Below are 26,319 nucleotides of genomic sequence, written 5' to 3'. Positions count from 1 at the left end.
AGGGAAGATTCCAGCTTTAAGAGTTTCCTTTCTAACTCTTTTCGCCGTTCTATCTCCTCTTTTAGGTACCTTTCAGTTTCCTTTTGCCGCTCCCGCTCTTGTTCTAGCTGTTCCAGGCGGTTGTGGACTAACCCCATGAGTTCAGTTACATGGGATGGTCCTTCTTTTTCTGATGCGCGCCCATCTGAGGAATTTACCTTCGGGTTTTTTACCCCGGAGGTGCCCTCTCTATGCTGATTGTTAACTTCCTGGTGTAGGGCTAGGTCCACATCGTTATTGCCCGTGTCCAGATTCTCTTGTTCAGAATCCGTTTCCACATGACCTTCTTCGTGGGATCTGTCCGCCATCAATGGATAATCTCTCGGGTCCCCGGCAACGGCGCCAATGTTACGGTGGGTAACCGGAGATTAATAAGATGGATGGCTTAGGTTGGCCCAATCGTCTGCGGATAGTGGCTTCCGAGCTGGTTGGCACGTTGGAGCCTCCTTCCGACTTGCGCTCGCGAGTGAATGGGGGGTGGTACCTGCAAAGACACTCCGATGCCTAAGTTAGCAAGAGTGTGAGCAGGTCTAGAGAGTATTGGGCTTAGAGATACCTGAGGAGTGTCAGTGTATTTATAGTGGTGAGCCAATAACCACCGTTGGAGTAGTGCCGTATCTTTAAGGTGTTAACCGTCCCATTATCTTAGGGAGGTTAAGATATGGCTTTATGAAGCGGTTAGAGAGATTTTAGGGGCGGTTACTCACTTGAGTGAGTGTTTATCTGCCAGCTAATCTCATGCCCGACTTCTTTAAAGTAAGTCGTAGTGGACACCGACTTCTTATGTGAAGGTCGGTGCTTAGCTAGGCTTGATCCATCGGATTAGGCCTTTTAGTTGAACTTGGACCCTTATCATTGGGCCAGGGTATGAACAGATGGTATTCAGTAAAAAATTTTACCTTTTATTATTTTATCTTTTTCATTAATTTTTTGTCCTACTTATAAAATTAAAAATAAAAGATCATACTTTATTCTCTCTAATAACAAAAAATAGAAAAGATCCATTTCGCATGTACCACAGAGGAAGAAAGCTAGGCGTCACAACATGCTAACTGCCACAACAAATTCATATGTAAGGATGTTTCATGTGATTCATACTAGAAAATTTTCCTTTGTATTATCATGTTTATTATATTTATTTGAGTGTTATTAACTTGATAAAAAAAATAATAAAAAATTATTTTTTTAACATATTTGATAAATTTTTAATAATAAAAATAAAAATACTAATTTTTTTTTAAATTACAATTTAATTTTTACATAATAAATAAAAAAAATATTTTTATATAATTATAACCAAACATAATTAATAAATAAAAATATTTTTTGATATAAAATATCTAAATATAAAAATATTTTTATTTTTTTATAAATTCTTTTAAAAAAAAATAATTAAAAAAATATTTTCTTGCTTATCTTGCTAACAATACGTTTATAAAAGTAATTGTATATATTCCCTTTAAGCATTTGGCTATGTATAAACTGTTCTATTTTCTATTATTTAATACTAATTTAATTACCATTATCACATGTCTTCATGAGAAAAACATAAGAAAAGTAAACGAAAATCAGTTTGCAAGCAAAAGAAAAATCATGAACTGAACCAACCATCCTTGATATTGGTGTTGGAGTGCTACTACTTCCAAGAGTGTATGAGAGGAACTTACATAGAAATTATATCATAAAAATGGATGCAATGAGGAGAGCACAAATTAGCTTTACAAAAAGTATATATTAGAGCTCTTCTTCATTTACCTATGCCTTTCACACTCTTCTTCACTCTCTTCTTCTTCTTCTATCCTTTGAATGAAAATCAAATTACAAACTGATTTTGTATAGCTTCCCTTTCTTGCAATCGATTAGATTCCTTGATAGTATGAAAAATCTTGTTCAAGGTCCTCGATACCTCCGGAAACATAAACAACCCTGAGGTTGATCAAGAGGGATCATACCTCCGCCTTTTGAGGTGTCGATAGCTTCCAGCATCGACACCACTTCGTCCATCTCCGGCCGCTTATCGGGATTGGCATCCCAGCATCTCTTCATCACATTTGCCAGAGAGCTTGGACAACAACGCGGAATCTCCGGCCTCAGGTTCTGCAGTTTCATATAGTCCACCACTACGCATGGTCAATTGGGAACAAAAGGGTAGAGACACAGTTGAATTTTTACCAATGTGTAACATTTTTCGAAATTTGTTATCAAAATGTCACTTTTTTGTAACTAATTATTACCCTTTTACCACAGTGATAACTGATTTGATATTTCATTTTATGGTTGTTTTTAGTAAATATAGAAAGTCACATCTGAGTAATTAGTTTCAAGAGAATGACATTTTAGTAATAAGTTTCGGAAAAAAGTGGCACATTGGTAAAAAAGCCCACACTTAGTATGCTCGATATACCTGTCGTACGACGGCCGATGTTACTTCCGAGAAACTAAGGTCAGGATATGGCATGTCACAGCAGTAGATCTCCCATAAGCATATACCGAAACTGTACACGTCGCACTTTCTATTGTATGGATTACCATTTAGAACCTGCACAATAGAGTTTCTTCAGATATGTTTAAGCTCAACATGAACCAATTATGATACATTACATGTTAATTGATTCTAGAAATATAGCAGGATATATTTGCTGAGGATCATGTATCTAAACTCCAAGTTGAATATACACATTTTTTAATGATATAATTCTTGGTAGCTTCAAAGTTAGAATCACATATAGTTGTTTTAATGTAAAGTTCATAGTTGAGAAATGTTAGATGATAATTTAGTAACATATCAAATCATCTAACAATTTTCAACTATCAGATACTTCAAATGCACCTTTAACACACGTGGGAAACGTTTTTAAGTATAATACCTCAGGAGCCATATAACCAAGAGTTCCGGTTTCACCAGTCATGTCATGAGGATTGGAAGCCTCGATGCGAGCTACACCAAAATCAGCTATCTTCAAGGTTCGCGTCTTGTCCAGAAGCATATTTTCCGTTTTAACATCTCGGTGAACAATCTTCTTCATGTGGAGATAACTCAACCTAAAAAGTAAAATAAAAAAAGGTTGTCAGACTCAGAAAGAAAGTTTATAGAACAGTCTAATATTATAACAAAGATTAGGCATAGGGATTAAACCCTCTTGCAAGGTCAAGTGCCAGTTGGACAACCACTTTAAAAGCCAACTTCCTTCGCCGATTTTTAATGAGATAAGACTTCAGCGCACCTCCGGGACAATACTCAACCACAACACAACAGAGGTTGCTCGGCATGCCTATGTGACCATTCTCTGTTTGTATCTGTAGATCCGATGTTCCCATTGTCGCCCCAATGAACTGCAAAATGGATGTGACATGAGGAATAAGAGAAATCCCATGCTTTTTATTTGAAATCTATTCTAGAAGGAAAAACCAATGACAGCAATTTCCTCTGGCCTTAAGCACTTTACAGTTTACACAATTAACTTCCATAATACAATACAATGCTAAGTAGGATGTAATCAAATGATGTAAGCAATTAAGGGATCAAATGCATGAGTAATTACACTAACAACAATGTCCATGAAGAAGAATATACAAGTACAGAAAATTTTATTCTGTATCTCTAACTATGGCAAAAACTTAATGTACCATAGATTGGATCACTCTTTAGCCCTGTATATTTTTCCACAGTTTGGATCATAATGTTGCCCTCGCCCACCCAACTACCGGCCAATCCCGCTCCCAACCCCCAAAATAATAGAAAAAGCAACAGAAAAGAAAATAAGCATTAATGAAACTCATTAAATAAAAATGTGAACCAAAATCGTTTTGATATCACATGCATTCATGGCGAGAGCAAATAGTCCGAGTTTAAGATGATATTCGTCTCCTAGAACATCCAATTCTTATGCCATTATGCATCTTTCCCATTTAGTTATGTTTCTTTGTTTGATCTCTCTTATCTCATTTGATTCATAGTAGAAAATGGCATGGTTTTAGAAACCTATAATGGGAAGCAACCGGGAATCGGTTAACATAAAAGAACATACCAAGGATTGAGGACCTAAACATTACCTTGGTCACATTAGGATGGTCAAGCTTATGCCAAACAGCAACTTCTTGTGTAAAAGCTGCCCTCAGAGAAGCTATTTCCGCTTCGGAACGATGGCCCTCTTCCCCCCAATCAAGAAGCTTAACTGAAAAAACAAAATGAAAATTATGGATAAATTGCTCGTTATTACATCAGTTGGAGAACTGTCTTCATTACTTACTTTGAATTTTTCTTTTATTCAAATTCAGATGAAAGTTACAGGGTTGAGTTCAGCACACATGAATCATTAAGGATAAAATCTTCACCATATTAAAATATAACATTTGAAAAACTAAAACAAGGGCACTAACATTAATGATGACTTTAACTTGAAGAGTACTTGTAGCTAACTCCAAGGAGAAAAAAATGTATTATTTTTATTATTCTAATCAGAGAAATTTATTATGTGGCAGCATAACAACCGGCCATTACCATCCACAAGTTTCAGTTATTATTATTATTATTATTACTTTTGTTCTCAGCCTTACATTGACTCAAAGTAGTAAAATTAGGTGCATATCAGAAACAAACAAGAAAGAACACATGAAAGTTTTAAAAAAGATAAGAAGAATATTAAAGTTCATGCACATAACTACCAAGTCAACTGGATCTTGTGAATTCTAGATAACAAAAATAATAATAAAAAAAGAAGTAAAAGATACACAATCTTGTGAATCACGGATTCAGTAAATCTAGATCTACAAAGTTCCATTGCTCGTTAAAAAACGAACTCAGGGAAATAAAAAAAGAAATGAAATATGGACTCATGTCCAACACTTCTATTAAGTTACAAACTGATGAAATAATAAGTATAAAGAAAAAAGTTTGAGAACCAGAAAAGCTGAAAATCAATGGATCTGTTGGCTAAGTAACATAGGTGTCACACTTTGAACTGAAACATCATGTTCAACAAAACTTCATATAAAATTTAGAGCTAGAAACTGCATAAATTTGATGAAAGGTATTAATACATTTCCCCATTTTTTTATTTTCTTTTTGTTTGGAATCTTGGCATTTTACATGAAAGAAGAGCATAGCAACTCATCAACCTACTAAAACATATTCATTAAAAGGGAAAGAGGGAAGGTTGATGACATTAGAACAACACATGCAACATTGTCAGCTGAAAAAAACATCAGGTTTCTCCAAGTCAAATACCGAAATTGCCACTCCCAAAAAAAAAACAAACACGCAGAAAAGGGTAATGAACTAAGCTGTGCATGATTCTACCTTGAAACAGTTAACTATGAGAACAAACATTACAACTTCAGATTCTCCTGTGCAGTTATCTTAGAACAGAAACACAGCAATAATGAGAAACACGAAACTGTTTTTTAAAGAGGATACCGATATAAAAAAAAATCAGCAAAATCTCTCTCTTAACAAAATTAGCCTGATTTTCTGTTCATATAAAAACTGCAGACAATGAAGATATAAACAAAAAACACAAACTTTTTCTTCCTATATTATACCATTGTTTTTGCATTTACTGTCATGACTCTTGAGACACTTGCCAAACACGGCCTAAGAAAGACACTGCTTTCCTTTTTTTTTTTACCTGCAACATCTTGGCCATCATAAACACCACGATGAACAGTGCCAAAAGTTCCACGAGCAATGACAGACTTGATTAGGAGCTTGGAAGGGTCAATCTCCCATTCTTGCCTTGTTCTTGATGATGACCTTGCTCCTTCAGCAGCAGCAGCAGCAGCGGCCATGGCAGCATCATCTTCTTGCTGCTGCTTCTCTTTGTTCTTTTCCATCGTCCATGCTCTGCTCAGGTGCCTTTGTAGTTGCTCATCCAAGCTCTTCAGATCTATCTGATCCGCTCTTACATAACCACCACTCTCATTCTTCTTCATCTCTCTCTCTATCACTAGTGCTCACAAAAGCAAGAATCACAACACACCCGTTACCGTTTTTAATGGTAAAGTTGCTTAGGAAAAATGAAAAGTTACAAACTTTGGCATCAAGTTAAGTTTTTGAGCAGTGTTTCCTTGTTGGGTCTATATATGTGTGTTTGTGAATGTTGTGTTGTAATGGTGCTTGCTGCCACTGCTGCTTCTCTTTCTTTGGCTTCTTTGTTGTTGTGCTGATGTTGAGGTCATAAATATAAATAATGGGGGCTGTGTGTTGTGTACAAAGACATGTACCACAGTCTCTCTCTCTCTCTCTCAATCATCCATGTGGGCACATGGATTTTGCCTGAACACGACGTGTGTTTTCTGACCCACTTTGCTCTCTCTTTCTCTCTTCTTTTACATATATATAACAATTTACAAAAATATTATACCACAGTGAGAATTTATTATTTCTAGTGATTAATTTATTATTTGAATTGTTTAAAAATATGATGTAAAATATGTTGTTAGATTATTAATTAAAATAATTAAATTATTAATTAAAAATAATAAATTTTAATATTTTTTATTTTTTAATTTAAAATTTATTATAAGATGTTAGTTGTATATAAAATTATTTATTAAATTAATTATTTATATAAACTATATGTTAATATAAAATATACAATAAAAATATTTAAATAATATATATAATAGTGATTTATTTTTGGTATTTATTTAGCATTTTTGTTCTTATAAATAGCAATAGGAATTATTTCCGTTAAATTTACTAGCTATGAGTTAAACCCCAAAATGGTCCTTGAGATTGGCGTTTTGTACTGAAATCGTTCCTGAGATTCCAATTGCACCAATTACATCTCTGAGATTGAAAAAAATGCACCATAATAGTCCCCGACCCATTTTCCATTAACGATGTGATGACATGGCATGGTGACGTGGACTGTAAGTGACACGTGTCACTTCATGATTTGGCCACGTGTAATGGTAGGATGATGTGGTGACCAGTGACACGTGGCATGCTGACGTGGATAGTTGTGCCACGTGTCACAATGTTATTTGGCCACGTGTCCAGTTGTGCCACGTGTCGCAACAGTATTCGTCCACGTGTCATCCATTATGCCATCGTTGTATATGCACCAAATTAGTCCCTCACTTTGCATTAAGTGACTCATTTTAGTCCTTGAAATTGAATGTTGTGCACCAAACTAGTTCCTTCACTAATTTTTTCTCATTTTTTTCTATAAATTCAAAATTCTCAATATTTTTGAATGCATTAATTTCAATTCTATTTTTTCACACGTTCTTCAAATAAAAGTGTTTTTATAAAATGTTTTTTCTCTTGCGAATACCCTATTTGCCGACTTGGAGTTAACGTGAAAGCTTTTCAAGCATCTTCACTACCATCTCCAACCTTTTTCAGTACTTTTATAAAATATTTTTTTTCTTGCGGATACCTCTAATAGCCGCCGTCTTGGAGTTGACGTGAAGGCATTTCAAGCTTTCCTCATTATCATCTCCGACCTCTTTCGTTTAGACTGCAGAGATCAAAAGTGATAGTGAGGGTGGTTGAAGTACCTTCAATCTAGCTCATTTATACATAACGAAAACGTGTATTTTATAAGAAAAAATATTTATTTTAACTATTAATTTCTTGTTAAAAACTCATGTTTTTTATGAAAAAAATGTGTCTAATCAATCATATAATTATTTTTTTATAATAACATACTTATATATTACAAAATTTACCAATATTAAATTATTAAAAAAATTATATAATTAAAACTAAAATCTTAAATTTTTTTATAAAAGCACTTGTATTTAAACGATATATGAAAAAATAGAATTGAAATTAGTGTATTCAAGATATTAAAATATTAAATTTAAAAAAAATGAGAAAAATTTGGTGAAGGGACTAGTTTGGTGCACGACATTCAATTTCAGGGACTAAAATGAGTCACTTAATACAAAGTGAGGGACTAATTTGGTGCATATACAACGATGGCATAATAGATGACACGTGGACGAATACTGTTGCGACACGTGGCACAACTGGACACGTGGCCAAATAACATTGTGACACGTGGCACAACTATACACGTCAGCATGCCACGTGTCACTGGTCACCACATCATCCTACCATTACACGTGGCCAAATCATGAAGTGACACGTGTCACTTATAGTCCACGTCACCATGCCATGTCATCACGTCGTTAATGGAAAATGGGTCAGGGACTACTATGGTGCATTTTTTTCAATCTCAGGGACGTAATTGGTGCAATTGAAATCTCAGGGACGATTTCAGTGCAAAACGTCAATCTCAGGGACCATTTTGGGTTTAACTCTAGAAAAATCTAATGTAAATATTAATTTTTTAATAAAATAAAATTTATAAATTAATTTAGTCATTAAAATTTACAAAAAAATAAATTATCTATCACCTACAAAAAAATTCTTTAAAAAAATTAAATTTACTTTAAAAATATGTTGGGTTTTTTCCACCTATCTCGCCTCCACTTGCTCTCTCTTGTTTTTAATTTATTGAAACCAAACATCTCTCTTTTCTGTGTATGTGGCTCTTCCCTTTTTAGGGTATTGTTTTGTGGTACTATTCCTATTTTCTTTTTTGTTTCCATTTTTTAATTAAAAGTGACATTTATGGGATTCACGGTCATTGTACCTTTTTTGCACAATACCATCTCTTTCAAAGAAGCTTTGGCTTCATCAATGGGTGATCATGCAAACAGTTATAGGCTCAAAAACAAACAAACAAATAAATAAATACATAAATTGTAATCATATGAGTATATGATTAGTGACTTGGACAATCTGCCCCTCAGAGTGTTCCAACACTTCACAGAATCAAATTTATTTTGGTTTAACGCTCTCTTTGACCATATTACTATGCTGACGTGGACAGAGCAAGGACTTTGTTTGGGTAAAATATTTGTAAAATGTTAAAAAATTCTTACATAAATAATTTTTTTTTAATTTTCTCTTTAATATAACTAGCAGACCAACATCCATGAAAATTGTTTTTTTTTTTATTTAACACAATAATATAAAAATAATAATTTTTAATTAAAAATAAGATGTATTTATTAAAATAAGAAGACGTTAATACCAGCAATATAAGAGACTAAAATTCTCCAATAAAATTGAAATATAACCAATATCAAAATCTTAAATCTCACAGAGAAAAAAAATATAAATTTATAGAAAATTAATATTTATAAAACTTTAAATCTTTTCTTCTTGTTTTTTACCTTTTCTTTTTCTTGTTCTTCGTGTTTGTAGAGTGAATACAGCTTGCAATCAGCTACAAAATCATCTCAGAAAGGACACAAATTAGGGTAAAGAGTACAATTAGTGTTAATCTAATAAGGTAAAAGAAAACATCCCATAAAGGACACAAACATCTCATAAAAGACACAAATTAACCAAAAAAACAAAACAACCCCCAAAAAAGTACACATTAATTCCAAAAGAACGGGAAAAATTTGTAATAAATCTAATTGAATATTGGATTCAATTCCATAATAAAGAATGTGGACATGGCCATGAAGGTTGGAGAATTGAATATGAAGATACGAACAATGAGAAGTTATTTTCATAGATAACTTGTTAGTTAAAAAAATTAATACTTTTAAATTTTACACTATTTACAATAAATTTTACAAGTAGTTACTAAACTATAAATACCCCACTTCTTTTTATAGTAAGTATAATATAATACGTGACTGGAAATAATATTATTTAAGTGGTTATTTTTATGATAATATTTTTACAAAAAATAATATTATGAACCATTAAGTGTGTGTTTGGATTTCAGTTTGCAAACGGGAGTTTGCATAAAAGTGATTTTGCAAAATTGATTTTGATGAAAAGTAAGTTTGGACTAACGTAATTTTTGTTTGGCAATTTTTATATTAAAATTGATTGTAGTAAAATAAATGTTGTTTGGATTATACTACTCAAAATCACTTTTAGATGAAAAATTACTAAAAGAGACATCAATTTAAATAATTTTTTTATATATGCAAAATCAAAATACTAACAAAAATAATATAAAAATATTTATCATATAAATAAAATAAATATAATAAAAAAATAAAAATATAAAAGGGAGTATTATAAATTTTATAATGTCAAACAAAAAAAATATTCTATAATTTTTTAGTACTGTTAGTACTCTTTAATTTAGTATTATTTTTTACTATAAATTTTCATTATTTATGCTTTTGTTGTTACTTATAATTAATTTCTTATTTATTTTGTCCTTTTTTATAGGATCATAATTTATATTATACAAAATTTTGATAATAAACGTAGTATATAATAATTACAATTACAAATTTTACAAAGTCAGAATAAAAAATAAAAAAAATTAATACAAAACAAAAATAGAGTACTTCAAAGAATAGAAAAAAATCATACACATAAGAAATAATAAAAATTCCATAAAATCAACAACATATATCATATGAACAAAAAAATATAATAAAAAGTAAATAAAATTCGTATAAATAAAATTAAAAAAATAAAAAATTTCATACGCAACATAAATATAATACAGTAAAGGATAGAAAAAAAAATTCATATAAAAAAATAAAAATATCCTAAAAAAAGTCAACAACATTTGTCATATGAATAAAAGAAATACAATGATATAAATAAAAAAGTCAAACAAAAATAAAAAAATTTCATAAAAAATACATATAAAAAATAGTATAATAAATGATTAAAAAAACTCATAAAAACATAACATGAATCAGAACACTAACAAATAATATAAAAATATTTATCATATAAATAAAAAATATAATAAAAAATATAAGTAAAAAATACAATAAAAAATATAAAAATTAAAATATAAAAATAAGTAATAAAAATAATAAGAAATTGAAATATTCAATTTGCTAGTGATTAAAATAAATTTGAACTATTTTAATGAAAAAAAATTGGAACAAATAACTATGAAGAAGTAAGAAGAACTACAAAAAATTATTATGAAAGTAATAGTTATTAGTATCTTTTTATAGAAGAAAATGAAGGGTAGGGTTAGTAAAAAAGAAATAAAATTTCATCTAATTTTCCAAAGACAACAATTAACCATGAAAGTGAAACGCAGAAGTTACAAATTTTAGCTTCTCCTAAACGTGCGTTTAGAAGCAGAATCACTTCTGCGTTCAGGAAGATAAAAATGGCTAAACAAAAAAGTGAAACTTTCAAGAAACTTAAACGTACTTCTCTCCTCCCTAACGTGTTTGCCAAACACACCCTAAATAGTTCAACATATATATTTAGGTAATATTATGAATTATTATATGATTTAATAAAATATATTAAATTATTTAACAGTTCATAATATTATTTTTTATATAAAGATATCTGGGTTAAAGTAATCACTTTATTTATTTGACAAAATTAAATTTTATACAAATGTCATTGCTACTGTTGGTGTCACTCCCATATTTATCTTGTTATGAGTTATGACCATCGGTTTTGTTTGGGCCAATTAAATGGAATTAGAATATATATCGAAATATGGTCTTAATTGCAATAATTCCAAAAAATTATAACACAATAATGCATTTAAAAAAGCCTACTTAAAGCCTTAAAGGTTAAAGAAGTAAAGAATAAACCACAAGTTAGTGTCAGCTACTCATTTGTATCACTTGGTAAGGAGAAATCGTAGTTATGAAACTGGCACGTTTTTAAGGGAATAATAAAAAGGATTTTACCAAGGTACTTATTAAGAATATAAATATAAATATAAATTTTATGTAAAAAATAATTTTAGTGTATTAAAATCCTTATATATTCTAAAATCTTATATTAAAAAAAACATTTTACTTTTATATTCTTAACAAATAAGGAAACCCTCACAAGAAAACTCGTTGCGCTACTATTATTAGATTTTTTTTTTAAAGAAACACATTTACAAAAGTACATATTAAGATATTTCTCGGTATATATTGCACTGTTTGAAATCATTGACGAGCTATTTTTGAAATGAGATAATTACTTTCAGGAATATGTATGGGGCATCACACCATTAAACTATGGGCAATTGCTGACTGAGACATTCAAGTTTCTGACCATAGATAAAATAAACAATAGAATATCAATGATATTCATCTGTAGAAAACAAAACAAAATAGTAACATACTTGTACACTTGCTAATATTGATTTTTCAATAAAACTCCACTTGCTAATATAAATGTCCTCAGTTCTCAGACAATAATGATTCCATTCAGGTGACATATGCAGATTCGTATTTTTTTTATTTTTATTTTACTTATTATTGTTTATTCATAATTTCATTTTCTCCTATTGTACATTTCAGTTTTAGTTTCTTCAGTGTGTTTTATTCATCATGCTGCATTGGCTTCACATGCCAAATGTCTCTCTAGCACTGGCTTAATTTAAGAGAAACATGGCACCTGATCTTTGATTAAAAAAAAAACCCTTATTTTGGTGAATAGAATTTCAATGACAAGATTAAAAAAAAAAATTATCTGGGGAAGGTTGCATCTTAAGTACTTTGTAGCCGCTAAATGTGTTATTCTATGTTAGCTTAAGAAATAGAAAATCATATACTAGTAATAAGAGGAAGGTTATTCTTGTGAAATCACATACGATAAAGTTCAAGGTCTCAAAAGAAATAGGTTGTTGCAATTGCAAGAATCAAAACTAACTTTTATGGCATTGATAGAAGAGTTGGTTACAGAACATTAGATCATCATCATCATCATGATTGATTGAAAGCTGAAATGCTTATGTGGATGGACCATAACCAATGATTACTTTAAAAATTGATCTCCCCTTTCCCCTTAAGATGCTTTGAATTTTAAAATGATCACTTAAGTCGGTGTCTTACACACTGGAATCATGGGTGAGTAAAAGGTATCAGGAACTTGAATAAAGCCTGTACTGGATTATGCTTCAACGATAGTTTACATAAATTGCACTCAATAGTGTATCCATTTCAAATCTCACGATAAATCGGCATTTATTAAAACGTAACAGAAGAATCAATTGTTGAAATATAAAGGTAGCTGAAAAGAGTTGTATAGTAATAAATTTAACAATTTGAATAGATGATTATTTGTTAAAAAAAATGATTCAACATGTATAAAAAAATTAATAATGGCTGATTTCTTTTAGTTATAAAACCACCTTTTTTAACAAAAGCACATTAGGAAAGAGAATTTGGATTTTACTTTTGAATATAACACTAATTGAGTGATAAAATTCAATAATGCATAAAAGATTAGCTGTTTTCTTTACTAATAGGGAGAACAAATGCCCTTAAGAAACCAACATTAATTTTTCAATATACTAAATGGAAAAATGATATTTATTTCCAAGAGAAAGTAGTAATTCGTGTACTGCTTGCCAACAAAATTTTAGGTATTTGATTATGAGAATTACTTTTATGATGACAACAATATTGCTATTTGATTATGATAATTACTTCACAGTATAAAAACCTCAAATTTTAACTTTTTTGAGAGCATGACTTAACATTACATACAACTTTTATTAGTTTCGAAGTTCTTACTATATAAATCTATGGATGCTACACATCCATGTAACCATGTAACCAAATTGACCCAACACCAAAAAAGTCCAATACCATTAAATGAAATGTGAAATACACGCGTCCAATACACACGAAATCGCTCAATGCTTCTTCCCCCCACGCTTCTTCTTCTTCTCCCGCGCTTCTTCTCACGCTCGTTTACGCACAGAGCGTCTTCTTCTTCTTCTTCGCTTTCTTCTTCGCGTTCCTCATTCTCCTCCTTTTTCGCGCTCCTTCTTCTTCACGTGTTTTTTCCTTATGGTCATTCTTTTGTTGTTGTTGCTGCTGTATTTTTTTGTCTTTTCCTCCTTCTCTCTGGTGAAGAAGCAGTAGAAAGTGAGGAAGAAGAGTTTTGAATAGTGCAAAATGAACCGAACACAGTACTCATGGTGAACCAAAAACAATACAATTGTATAGTACTGAGTGAACGAAACATAATCCATTATATAAAATCAAATTCAAATAAATCTTCCTACAATTTACATATTATCAATTCAATTCAGTACATCTCCGTCCATTTAATTCAATTCAAATTAGCAATTGCATTCCATTCAATTTGATTCAAAATTGAATAATCCAAACTTTGTCATAGATATCCAAATCGCTCTCCTGTTTACCAAAAAATTATGAACCCCTAAACATTGAACCCTAAACCCTAAACCCTAAAACCAGAACCCTGAACACTAAACCCTGAACCCATAAACCCTAAATTCCTAAAACCTTAAAATCTAAACCCTAAATCCTACACCCTAAAATCTAAACCCTAAACCCTGAACCCGAAACCTAAACTCTGAACTCTGAACCCTGAACGCTAAACCCTAAACCCTGAACCCTATCGTAAACCCTAAACCCTAAAACCTTAAACCCTGAACCCTAAACCCTAGACCCCTAACCCTAAACCCTCAACCATGAACATGGTGAACCGAAATTAATACACGGGGCGAACCGAAAGTTTGAAACATACTGAACCCTTGTATACTGAACCCTGAACCCATAAACCCTAAACCCTAAAACTCTAAACCCTAAAACCTTATCATCATTCTTTGTTGTTACTGACTTGCTGCTGTATTTTTTGTCTTTTCCTCCTTCTCTCTCTGGTGAAGAAGCAGTATAAGGTGAGGAAGAAGAGTTTTGAATAGTGCAGAATGAACCGAACACAGTACTCATGGTGAACCGAAATCTTAGTTATGGTGAACCGAAATCTTAATTACGGTTAAACAATTATATAGTGCTTAAGAAGAAAACAGAACATATTGGTCTAATTTTTGTTAGACTCCTTTTTGCGGACCGAACCAAAAACATAAAAGTGATGAACCACCTCTTTAGTACTTACCGAACCGAAAAGTTACTTACATTTACTCAGAGTTACTCACAATTACTGACACTCACAATTACTAATAGTTACATATTATCAATTCAGATGTAGATCACCTCAATCCATTCAATTCACTTCAAATAAAATTAGAAATTTCATTCCATTAAGTTCAATTCATAATTCAATAATCCAAACCTCATCAAATTGATGCGTTTGAGAAGAATCATCAAAATCACACTCATTCAATTGATTTGAAGTTGATTCATTCATTGTTTCAATTCAAAAGTGCAGATCAAATAAGAAAACGAAGAAGAAGATGAACGACGAAGATAATTGCGTTGAATCAATCCAAATCTATAATACAGAGAAAAAAACGCGAAAGAGTAAAACAAGGAATTTAATTAGGTTGAAGAATAATAAGGAACATGAAGAAGAAAAACGCGAAAGAAGTTTACGTTGTATGAAAAAATTTACGTTGAAAAACGTTGATAACGCGGACAAAATAAGGATTCATTATCTAGATTATAAGAGGCGCGTATAAAATAAGTGGGAGTGTGGAGCGTAGAATAAAAGTTACATAGATATCATCCATCTAATTTTTACATGGATGTAGAGCTTTTCCCATAAATCTAACGGGGATGCTACGATGAAGAATGTTTTTCAATGAAAAGTGAATATTATCCTTTTTATAATAAAGAAAAAGAATAAAAGGTAATTTACACAATTAAAATAATTAAAGCTCAAATTTACACAAATATATTTCACTTCTAACTCTAATCTATATAAACCACTATAAGCTACAGAATTTTTAAAATTTTCATATTTATCTTAAATTTTATTTAGATAACAAAAAATAAATTTTAAACTTTTTACTATAAAATTTAATATAAAATTATGAAATTATTTAACTTAAAAAATTTAATTTATCCAAAAAATATTCAATACATAATTCACTACAGACTATAGCAGATTACGTAACGATTTCTATAACAATTTATGAACTTCAATTCTCGTGCTTAATCCTGCTTAGGCTGCAGATGTTTATTAGTGCTCACACGTAATCCGCATTAGGATATAGCGGTTTACACAAAAATTGTAATAACTCTCTAGCTTATAGTGATTTACATAGATTAGAGTTAGAACTAAATTATAAACTATCTGAAAATGTTGTATTTGTGTAAATTTAAGCTCTGATTATTTTAAAGGTGTAAATTGCCCAAGAATAGAGATATAATATGTAATGCACATTTTTATAACAAATTTAGCATTTCTTTAGCAAAGAAACTTCATACATCACCAAATGAATTATCGATAATAAATTTGGGAAATGGATATTGTCACTTCTTTTTTTTATAAATTTATGCAAACATACAGTATAAAAAAATACATATGCAGAATAACATTATAAAAAATAAGTGGTATGCAGTTATGCACAAGTTGGTTAAGATTTAAGCAATCTTAAATTAATAACTTGCATATGAAGTCAACAATCCTGTTAAACAGAAAACCGAGTTTCAAATTTTAACAAGATATTTTAGAAAAACAGGTTCTGCATTTGTTCATCTATCATGCATGCCTCATGTCTTTATCGATCTCTTGTTTAAAGGTCGACCAAAAAAGGTTTGTGGGTAAATCATAAGATTTAGACATTAATAGTGCAAGTAAATTAAGATAAAATAGAGGCAACGCTTATTATTTCTAGGTTGGTATGATCATGCTTGCCCGTGAAATCCTACTTTATGACTTAATGTGCCACAAAAAGATGCCTCGACATACTCATGAATCACGATGCCAAGTTTCAACTGAATAGAAGGAAAAACACTAGAGATTTTTATTTACACTTAACACCCGTGATCTCAAAAAATACGAACACTAGCAAAGAAACCCTTCACAACAAAACACACAATGGCGCCTCCAGAAGAGTGATGGAGGAAAAAGTAACCTTCATATAATTAAAACAAAAAAATTCACATAAGATCATATGTGATGTATGCAGACATCAAATATGGTAAGATATGCATTGTGGTCTAGTTTCAGCACCACAATTTTCACGGTCACAGGACGCACATGCAATTGGATTATCTGCCTTAACAAGTCAACAATGCAATGCAATACAATGTAAATTTTTTTTGTAATGTCATGTAATATTATATTATGCTATACTATATGAGATAGTAGAGATAAGAATCTAATTTTAGTGGACTGTTAATGTAGAACAGTTTACATGTGCATCCAATTATATAACGCCACATCAACAAAAATAACTACCTTTTACATTGAGTGAATGGTCACTCAAAAAAATGAATGTGATTAGACAACTGTGTAAAATGTTTTAAACTGTCAATGCACTCATAGAGATAAAGGTGAAACACTTTTGCTAATATAAAATATAGGATGAATTATGCAAAATTCTATCCTATAATAGGTTATATTCTATACAGTGCCCTTTGTTTTGTCATGCATACACTAACCTCCCAAGAAGATGGGGGATCATGTCATGTTTATAGGAACAATTAGTGTTCAAATTTTATTAAATACAAATAAAGAGGTGTTAGCGATTAGTATAATTTACTCTGTATAAAACTAAATGAATGAAACAAAAAAACTGACCTATCAAGTGCATTAGAATCAAATTCATAATTTTGTTTTGTGAATTGAAATGACGTGATTGGGCTAAGGAAATAAATCTGACATTTAAACCCTAGTAATAGCATCACACGAAAGTTTGTCAACTAGACATAATTGTAAATTAGTCTTAGCACCTAAGCTGGTAGTGATGCATATCTACATTGGTCATCAGATATTTTTTGGTCATTCTCACTCATTAAAATTGGAGCCGTTTTCAGGAACAAAGGTTGGTAACATTTGCAAGTTGCAACTGCCAACTAACAAACACAAGAAAAGATTGCTCCCACTGACATTCACAGCTAAAGAAAATTGTAATACACTAAAAACCATTGAAGAAATTTCCTGCTATACATTAATTAACACTTTAATTTGTAAACTCAATTAGAGTCTCCAGAGTGTAGCACACGTTTCTTGTATGAAAATAACATTAAAAATCATCTTTCAAACAATACAGTGACCCTATTGACTCAGCTATATTTTGATTGTGGAAAAATGTAAGTACTTGTAAACTTAAATAAGGAAGAGAAGCAGCAGTTTACTCACAAAAATAAAGGGGGAAAATGAAAGGCAAAAAAAGTGGATAGACCTCATATACATGCAGTGTATCGACGTTTCTTCTTCTCTGGTGTTGAGTGTACTTGTGCTTTGATCCCATATGTTCTTAACTGAAAGTTTTCAAAAGCATCTGAAATAGCTTCCACCTACAGGATTGCACAAAGCAGAACATAAGTGACAGCCGATTTGAACAGGTAAAGATCAGAGTATAAATGGATTTGATTCCACTGACCAATTCTGGCTTTTTGGCATACACCCGAACTATCATATCTTGATATGTTGTTGGCAGCAGGTGGCTTACGCGGTCATTGGAAATTGTAAATTTCTCATCACTATCATAATCCTGAATGGATTACTTAACAAGTTAATGACTAAATGTAATATAGCAGGTGGCAAAAGACAAAATACACCTTCAGGTTTTCCATACTTGAAAGTATAACTTCAAACTTTCAATTAAACAACACTATTGCTCATCTCCGAAAACTTAAAAAAAAAAGAATTTAATGATAATAAAAACAGAGTTTGCCGAAATCCAGTATATTGCCAAACTATTTAATAAATTCTGTCCTGGCAGAAGCTTAAAAATTTTTCCCACAAAACATTCATGAAACTATGTACAAGAATATATTAATGTGAAGAATCCTGAAACACCACCTACCATCCTACTGCTTTGATATGCAACTTAACTTGCTCAATCAAAGACTTTAAATCATATAGTTGTATGCTTTCAGGGAGGAGTGTGCTAAACAACTTTGAACAATGAAAGTGTCCGTCCAGCCTTCTTATTCAGTATAAGCTGATTATGCAACTAAATACATTTTTGAGCTCTCACAGCAACATTTGTATGTGGACACTTGTGCAGAAGTTACTTTTTCAATTATTTATTTAAAAGAAATGCTTCCAAGAGCAAAGTAGAAGCTGGATAACTAAATTGGTGTATATCCCAACAGATTTAGTAATACATACAAAGTAGACCTAATTAGCTAGCAAGAAAACTAAAAGAAAATATAAATTATAAATGTCAAATAGCCTTCAGGCAAGGGGTTTACAAGTCCAAAGATCTTGGCACCACCAAACCCAAATAAAATATATTAAGCTTATTGATGAAATGTGTCGGTAAAATAAAATAAGGTTCATTGCTGTACCTTGAAGAAGTTAATGCTGCAAGAGAAACACACAACAAAAGGTAGAGACGAAGATTAGTTGATGCTAAAAGGAAGTTAAACAAAAAACTGTATTTCGACAAGTGTTGTTGCTGATCATTGAATACCTTTCAAGAGGATTATGTTTCCCACGAGTTAAATCAATTTTTACATTAGAAACAGCGACGTCCTCCTCTCTGAGTGTACCTCCGCCACTCTTCTGTCATGGTATTTACATGAAAACAATTTAGTCCACTGATTGAAATTTAGAAACAAGCAAAAGTATATGCCAATGAGAATGTTTGAAACAGATTAGGTACCTGGGAACAAACAATATCTTGGGCAGTGACCTTCTTAAAGTTTTCCACCATATCCTTTGGTACAGCATACTCATTACAGAACTACAAAAAGAACAAGATAAGCACCTGATCTTCAACAACACGTAGCTATAATTGAATAGACAGAAATAGATGATCCACGCTAACTGTTCAGGCTGTATGCAAGTTTAGATACAGACACAGAAGACTTAGCATAGTTTGTGCAAAACATATGTGAAAAGATACTCGTCAATGGATCATTATTGCATGGAATTTTAAACACAGAAAACTAACTAGTAAAAACATGCCTGGTACAGATTCCTTCTTCGAATGCGCAGGATCAACTCTCTAGATTCCTTTAGTTCCTGACTAGGTGCTGTCTCAATTGTTTTAATTATTGTGTCATCCAGCTGCATTTTGTTTTTATTCCCAGATAAATTTTATATTTTATGGCTCGATCAAAGATTTTATATGCATGTTTTTAAAACAGGCTTATTCACCTTCCAGTACTCAGAAGGATTCAAAATGTGAGATGAGATCTCCAAATAATCATTTGCTTGAACAAGTGCATCAACCACCATAAGTTCTATTGCCTGAAAAGTGAAAATATCAAGACGGGATTAGAAACAGTAAAAGCCAATACGGTCCAATACGGTTATGTTTATGGATATTAAAGACTTGGACAAGAGAAATCAAAGAAAAGCAAGAATATCTGCCATAACAAAGAAATATAGCTGTTGGCTTCCTCTTAAAATATCATACCTTTACTTTTGGATGAGTATAAACTGTTCTGTACAGATCAGCTCGAGTGGAAAATAACTTATGGATGCTCAAATCTACAAAATTACACAACCAAAAGACCAGAACAATTAGAACAATATAATTAAATTAGGAACAAAGGCACTAAAACAATGTTTGATATACACTAACATTCCTTTGCACGATAGCAAATCTCATCATCCAAAACCCGCATGGTCTCCAATAATCTGAAAGTCAAATTATAATTTAAGATACCAGAAATGATATGTAACCTCAGTTTACTTTCTTGCTAGGAAAATGATCTAATAAGTGACATGAAAGTTGTTTTCAATAAATTCGTGAAACCTCTGAAATTCAAAGTTGCAACCCAGACCACAAGCTCGACAATCACGGGCAATATAATCAAATCTGCAAATCAATAATATATATTAACAAAAAGAAAAACCATTACACACACAGTCACTGCATTAAAGAGGAAGGATAGAAAAAAGTATATATACCACATAATAATAATTATAACTTTTCTGCGTACTTACTTGTCAACATCAATTCCATTTCGACCATTTGCAACAATATCATACAAGAAACCTTTCTCAGTTGAGCTCTAAATAACCCAAAACAGGAAAGATAACAAGAAAAAGAGAAAGATTCACAATTAACACCTATTATAAGAAACAAATCAGTCAATATGTATTGAGAATAGATATTTTAAAATACAACAATAAAAAATCTTACTCGGGGAAGAGTAAATTCAGAGCTTGCTAGTATCATCTCCTGTCAATAGTAACAACCCATCAAGGAAAAAGACACAAACCTACTCCAAACTTTTATTTGTTGGAGTGAATGAGTGATGCACCATGTTCTCATACAGATAACTTTATACTAATTTACGTAATGATGCTTTGGAAATAATAATTCAAAGACACCTAATAAAACAAGAAAATGGCCGTTGTAAATATTGGCATTTGGCATACCTTGACTCTTTTTATCATCTCAGGATCAACATCAATGTGATGTTCATTAACAATATAATCTACCATATTGACTGACATTTGTTCATGTGACCTAGAACATACAAAATATAGAACATATTGAGTGAATAATGATGATCATGAAATGAAATCAAGAAAAACCAGATGAAATGCAGATAACTTTTTTAAGGATTTCAGACAAATAAAATACATATCTCTAAATTAGCCTATTGTATTCAAGAACATATAATTATAAACATGAGAGAAATAAGAGTACCACTGAGAACCATTAGTAACTTTGGGAAGAAATTCACGTTCAAATAAGTGACTGAAAGGCCCATGCCCAATATCATGCAGAAGTCCTAAAAAAAACAAACAAAAAAACAAGAAAAAAAGATTACGAGATCACTTAAAACTAAATATTGGATAAGAATCATAAACAGTCCTAAGAACCACTGCATACCTGCTAGTTTAACTGTTTGCATATCAAATCTATTAATACCAAGTTCCAAGCCCTGAAAAGATCACAATACACATGCCTTTATGAGTATGCTCTCAAAAATTTCTATTTATACTCTCAAAAATCAGTGAAAATAAAATTTATACTTGAAAATTTTTAAGCATTTCAATGGATTGACCAGCAAGCCAATACACGCCAAGAGAATGCTCAAATCTAGAATGGACAGCACCTGGATAGACCATATTTGCCAAACCTGAAACACAAAACAAATTGATCTATTGAAGAGTTCATACAAACTTAATAATAGAATAAGCTAGAAAGTCTCAGCTAGGCTTTGAGAACTGGCAGCAGTAACTACCTTCTGCTAGTATATAAACAGAGAAGTCACTCAATTATGGACTTCAGCTTCATATTACACAAGTCAGGAGAAAGAAAAAAAAAAACAATCTCTTCTCTCTTTCTCTCTCTACTTCTCTGACTTTTCGATTCTGTATTACTTAAAATTCAAAAAACTGATATCAAACCAGGTGGAAGTTTCAAACATTAGCTTACTCCAACAGTCCTCCTTTTAGTGGTAACAGGAAAAATATAAGAAAGCACTTTGCTGACAGTCTCTCATGAGAGACCTATTAAATACTTCTAAAGATCCTTTTCTTATCTAATCACAGACGCCAATGTCCGTCCTTTTCCAATTGATAGAGATATGTTAATTAATGTTAATAGTTAGTAACAACAAGAAGAAAGACTTATCCCATTGTGCCCTATCATATATCATATTTAGGGTGAGACCATTTATACATATTTAATAATTTTCAATAATTTCCTTTATACCATCTAGATCTCTGTCTGCCTCTAGCTACTAAACACCCTCCATCTTAGTTACGTTCTGTACTATGGCTTCAACAAAAATTTCTACCAACTTTTCCATAAAAGACACTAACTAGGTTTTTTTCTCTAATGCAATATTCCTAATACAATATTGTCTATCGTATGTCCACCCATCCACGTTAGCATCCTAAACCCTGCAAGATTAAGGTTATTGTCACTTAATTATTGTTTAATATACAATCCCACACAAAATCCTTGGTCTTATAAGTGGGCAGAAATTTCTCCTTTGATCTTGAAAGATACTTTTTCTTTTATTACAAATAATGCCTACAGCATCCTCCATATCATCCATGTAGCTTGAATTCTACGATTCTAATTCTGTTATCCTGGACAATGGATCCAAGATACTTAAATTGTTTGGCTTGTGGTATGGTATTGTCCCAATTTTCATCCATATTAGAATTTGTGCATCTATCACTAATTTATGTTCCATATACTCCATTCTACTTCTACTTTTACAAAAATCATTTGCTTCCAAGTTTGGTCTTGCTAACATATACGACTATACAAGTACTAATAAAGCTTCTTAAAAATAGAAATAGCCACCATGCACTAACTCAAAGACCTTCAGTTCACTATAGACACTAACTTTAATGAAAATTGGTATTAATGGTTATGAATAATACATTTAAAACCTAAGAGTACAGTAGCAACATCAACATTTCAATGCAATTCTTCAACTGAGGAAATAATAGAACCAAACAAACTTATCCTCTATTCAAAAGTAGAGTCACATAACTGCCATTTATAATGACATATAATATATCCTAATAAGTAGTTATAACAGTCTGTTATCTATTCCATTATATAATATAAGCTGCTATCTGGTACTTAATAGTCTGTTATTTATTCCATTTTAATGCAGTGATAAACTGATACAAACTGCCACAGCATAAGCAAGTTAATAATTAATTAATAATTAATTTTATATGCCCAGCCCAGTCTAATCTAACTAACCTCGTTGTCCACACTCTTCCCCTTCCAATTGTATACATTCCATAACTTCTATGCAGATAATTCAGTACGCCAATCACCGGCATGAAGAATTCTAAGCTATCTACAGTCTTCACCATTGCGTTAAAGATTCTTATCATTTATTCATTAAATAAATAAAATAAAATCAATTCTTTTCATCCTCTCTCTAAACTCATCCATTCCAAAGATTATCTTAGCATATAGAAGTAAAAAAATTCAACAACAATGCATAATGCTCCAAAACAAAATTCAGAACATGTAAGCGTTCAAGCATATCTCAATTCCAATTTGCAAATTAGCTTCTAAACCACTTCCTGAATAATATCTATTGAACTAAATAAACTGGGATTCAACTCACCGAGTTGTTTCAATTCGCGAAGCCTGCAAATACAAGCAAATAAAAAATAAACAAAAATTAACAAACGAAGGGACAAAAAAATAAAAATATAAGACTCTGGAAGTGACACAGTTGAACGAAGAAAACAAAGTCCCGAACTTGCCTCTGAAACTGCTCAGTGTCAATGAACTTCAAACTGAGCTGCAAAAACAGAACAATCACAACAATAAACGCCTTTTGCATTGTAACATGGCGGAGAATTTCTAGTTTTCGAAATTTCAATCACAAAAGAATTTTAATGATAAGAAGAAGGGAAAAATGGAAAAGAGGAGAAGGGAAAAAAAATTGAATTACGTTATCAAGGTAAATGTTGCCATGGAGATTGTCGTGGACATGCTTGGAGGGCCTGAGATCGCGGGCGGAAACGGCGTCGTATGAGTGAGGCAACGACGAAACATCGCCGTTGCAGCAAGCTCCCATGCTGCTGCTGCTTCTTCTTCTTGTTTGCTTGCTCACTCAGCAAACGCGTGTCCGTGTCTATGGGAAAGAGTGAGAGTGTGGCTCGAAAAGAAACAGAATAGTGGGTTTTTAGGTGAATTTTAGTATACAGAGCACAAAATCATACAAATTTAAAGATTTGCTTACATCACACTTTTTAAAGCCACACTTTTCATTTTAAATCGTAATTCTTTACAAAAAAAAAGCATCATCTAATGGAAAAAAGTAAATTAGAAGATTTAAGAGAAGAAATAATTAAGTTATCAAAATTAATAGATCAAAAATTAATGATTTTAACTAATGTTAACTGTAATGACACCGAATTCTTAAAATCAATACAAAATGATTTTTCTCAAAATCTTTATTTTACTATAAGTTTTATTGAAGGATTTCAAAAACCTGAAAAAACTTATTTTTCACACGGAATTTCTAAGAAATGTTACCATGAAAATGATTCCCCACATCTTTATCATACTTTTAACCCACAATTAAATTCTATAGTAGATATGCTTGAAGAAATATTAGTATCCATAAAATTTCAAAGAAATAAGGAAAAAGAAAATCCCAAAGAAGAAAAATTTCAAAATATAATCAACATAACAGATTTAAAAGTAAAACCACCACTAAAATTATGAATATTGAGGAAAAATTAGAAGAAGTTACAATGCTTTTTAAACAATTAAAAATGGCTCAAGAAAATAATATTATGGAACAAGAATTTCAAATAGAAGAAGAATTAGTAAATTCTGAAAATATAGAAAATGAAGAACACATCCTAGATTATTTAAGTGACGAAGAACTAGCAATTCCAATACAAGTAAAAAATGAAGCTGGAATATCTAAAGATAATTAATCTCAATTTAAATGGGAAACATGTTTTGATAATTATGCTTTTAAAAAAGGGTTTATAAATAAAGATTCAAAATATACAAAAATACCATCAAAATACGTTCCTAAAATTCAGGAAATGGAAGGAGAAAGAATGCTTGATTTAGACTGTAAAAAGAATGAAAAAAAAATTTTCAAAAATTGGTTGAATTCCTTTTTATTAGAAGCTTTTACTAATCCAAAGTTTAGTGATTTGTCTTGAAGAGATATTTGGAATTACATAGGGTTTCATACTAAAGGAAGTATAAGAGATTATATGACATCAATAGAAAACCAAATAATAGAAGATTTAGCAACAAAAACAACAGCTTATGATAAGATATTATATATAATGATGATTCTATATAAAGAATTTTTTGGAAAAAATATTATAGATCATAGACAAGAAGTCTATAATAAAGAATATCAAGAAGCAAAAAACCATTTAGCTAATATTCAGATATATGATCTATGTAATGTGGAATCTTATATATGTGAATATAGAATACATTATTACAAATTAAAAGAAGAAGATAAAAATCATTATCTTAGTATGTATATAACAAAACTTCCATATCCTACTAATGAATTTATAATGGGAAGATTTATAAGAGAAATAAATAGAGGGACAATTGAAAATAATTTTGGTGGAGCAACCTCTGCAATAAGAGAGGAAATAAAAGAACGTTGTATGCAAGAAGCGACTCAAAAAAGATTTGCAAATATAATTAGAATTTGCTGTCAGGATAATGAAGAGATATCTCAAAAATATGGTCTTAATAAAAACTTTCAAAGAAAAAGAAAATATCAATTTAGAAAAAGAAAATACTATCCAAACTGGAGAAAAAAGAGGTATTTTAGGAAGGAAAATAACAATAAAAACAAAAGACAAAAAAATAATTATTGCCCAAATAAAAAAGAAAATTGTAAGTGTTGGTATTGCCAAGAAGAAGGACACTATGCAAATGAATATCCAAAAAAGAAGGATAAAAAGAATCTTACTAAACAAATAGAAATTGCTAAGTCTTGTTTCATGGAACCATTAGAGGA

General features: G+C 31.2%; 2 protein-coding genes across 5 annotated transcripts; both read right to left on the bottom strand.

The window, feature by feature from the left end:
* Positions 1-1,633: 1,633 nt before the first annotated feature.
* On the bottom strand, positions 1,634-6,299 carry LOC130979418 (serine/threonine-protein kinase STY13-like). The gene is made up of 6 exons (XM_057902860.1): positions 5,667-6,299; positions 4,093-4,214; positions 3,176-3,372; positions 2,907-3,081; positions 2,444-2,578; positions 1,634-2,136 (listed from the first exon to the last, which is right to left on the bottom strand). The coding sequence occupies exons 1-6, from the start codon at positions 5,968-5,970 to the stop codon at positions 1,930-1,932; spliced, it is 1,140 nt and encodes a 379-aa protein (XP_057758843.1). The 5' UTR covers positions 5,971-6,299; the 3' UTR covers positions 1,634-1,929.
* A 7,209-nt stretch (positions 6,300-13,508) lies between these two features.
* Positions 13,509-24,482, bottom strand: LOC130982514 (uncharacterized). 4 transcript variants are annotated; one of them, XM_057906551.1, is made up of 20 exons: positions 24,259-24,482; positions 24,068-24,105; positions 23,926-23,948; positions 21,851-21,957; positions 21,708-21,759; positions 21,522-21,606; positions 21,248-21,338; positions 21,009-21,047; positions 20,810-20,877; positions 20,619-20,681; positions 20,445-20,500; positions 20,277-20,350; positions 20,015-20,107; positions 19,823-19,924; positions 19,518-19,598; positions 19,326-19,417; positions 19,201-19,216; positions 18,288-18,398; positions 18,087-18,201; positions 13,509-13,872 (listed from the first exon to the last, which is right to left on the bottom strand). In XM_057906551.1, exons 1-19 carry the CDS (start codon positions 24,382-24,384, stop codon positions 18,088-18,090), a joined length of 1,431 nt encoding a protein of 476 aa, XP_057762534.1. In that variant the 5' UTR covers positions 24,385-24,482; the 3' UTR covers positions 13,509-13,872; position 18,087. The 4 variants fall into 4 exon arrangements, with proteins under 4 accessions (XP_057762534.1, XP_057762533.1, XP_057762532.1 ...); XM_057906550.1 differs by lacking the exon at positions 13,509-13,872 and adding an exon at positions 14,626-14,649; XM_057906549.1 differs by lacking the exon at positions 13,509-13,872 and having other exon boundaries at positions 17,830-18,201.
* Positions 24,483-26,319: the final 1,837 nt, after the last annotated feature.

Source organism: Arachis stenosperma, chromosome 5 (genome assembly GCF_014773155.1).
Source record: "Arachis stenosperma cultivar V10309 chromosome 5, arast.V10309.gnm1.PFL2, whole genome shotgun sequence".
Taxonomy (NCBI): Eukaryota; Viridiplantae; Streptophyta; class Magnoliopsida; order Fabales; family Fabaceae; genus Arachis; species Arachis stenosperma.
Note: the sequence above shows the minus strand (reverse complement) of the source record. Positions and strands in the feature narration are given on the sequence as shown.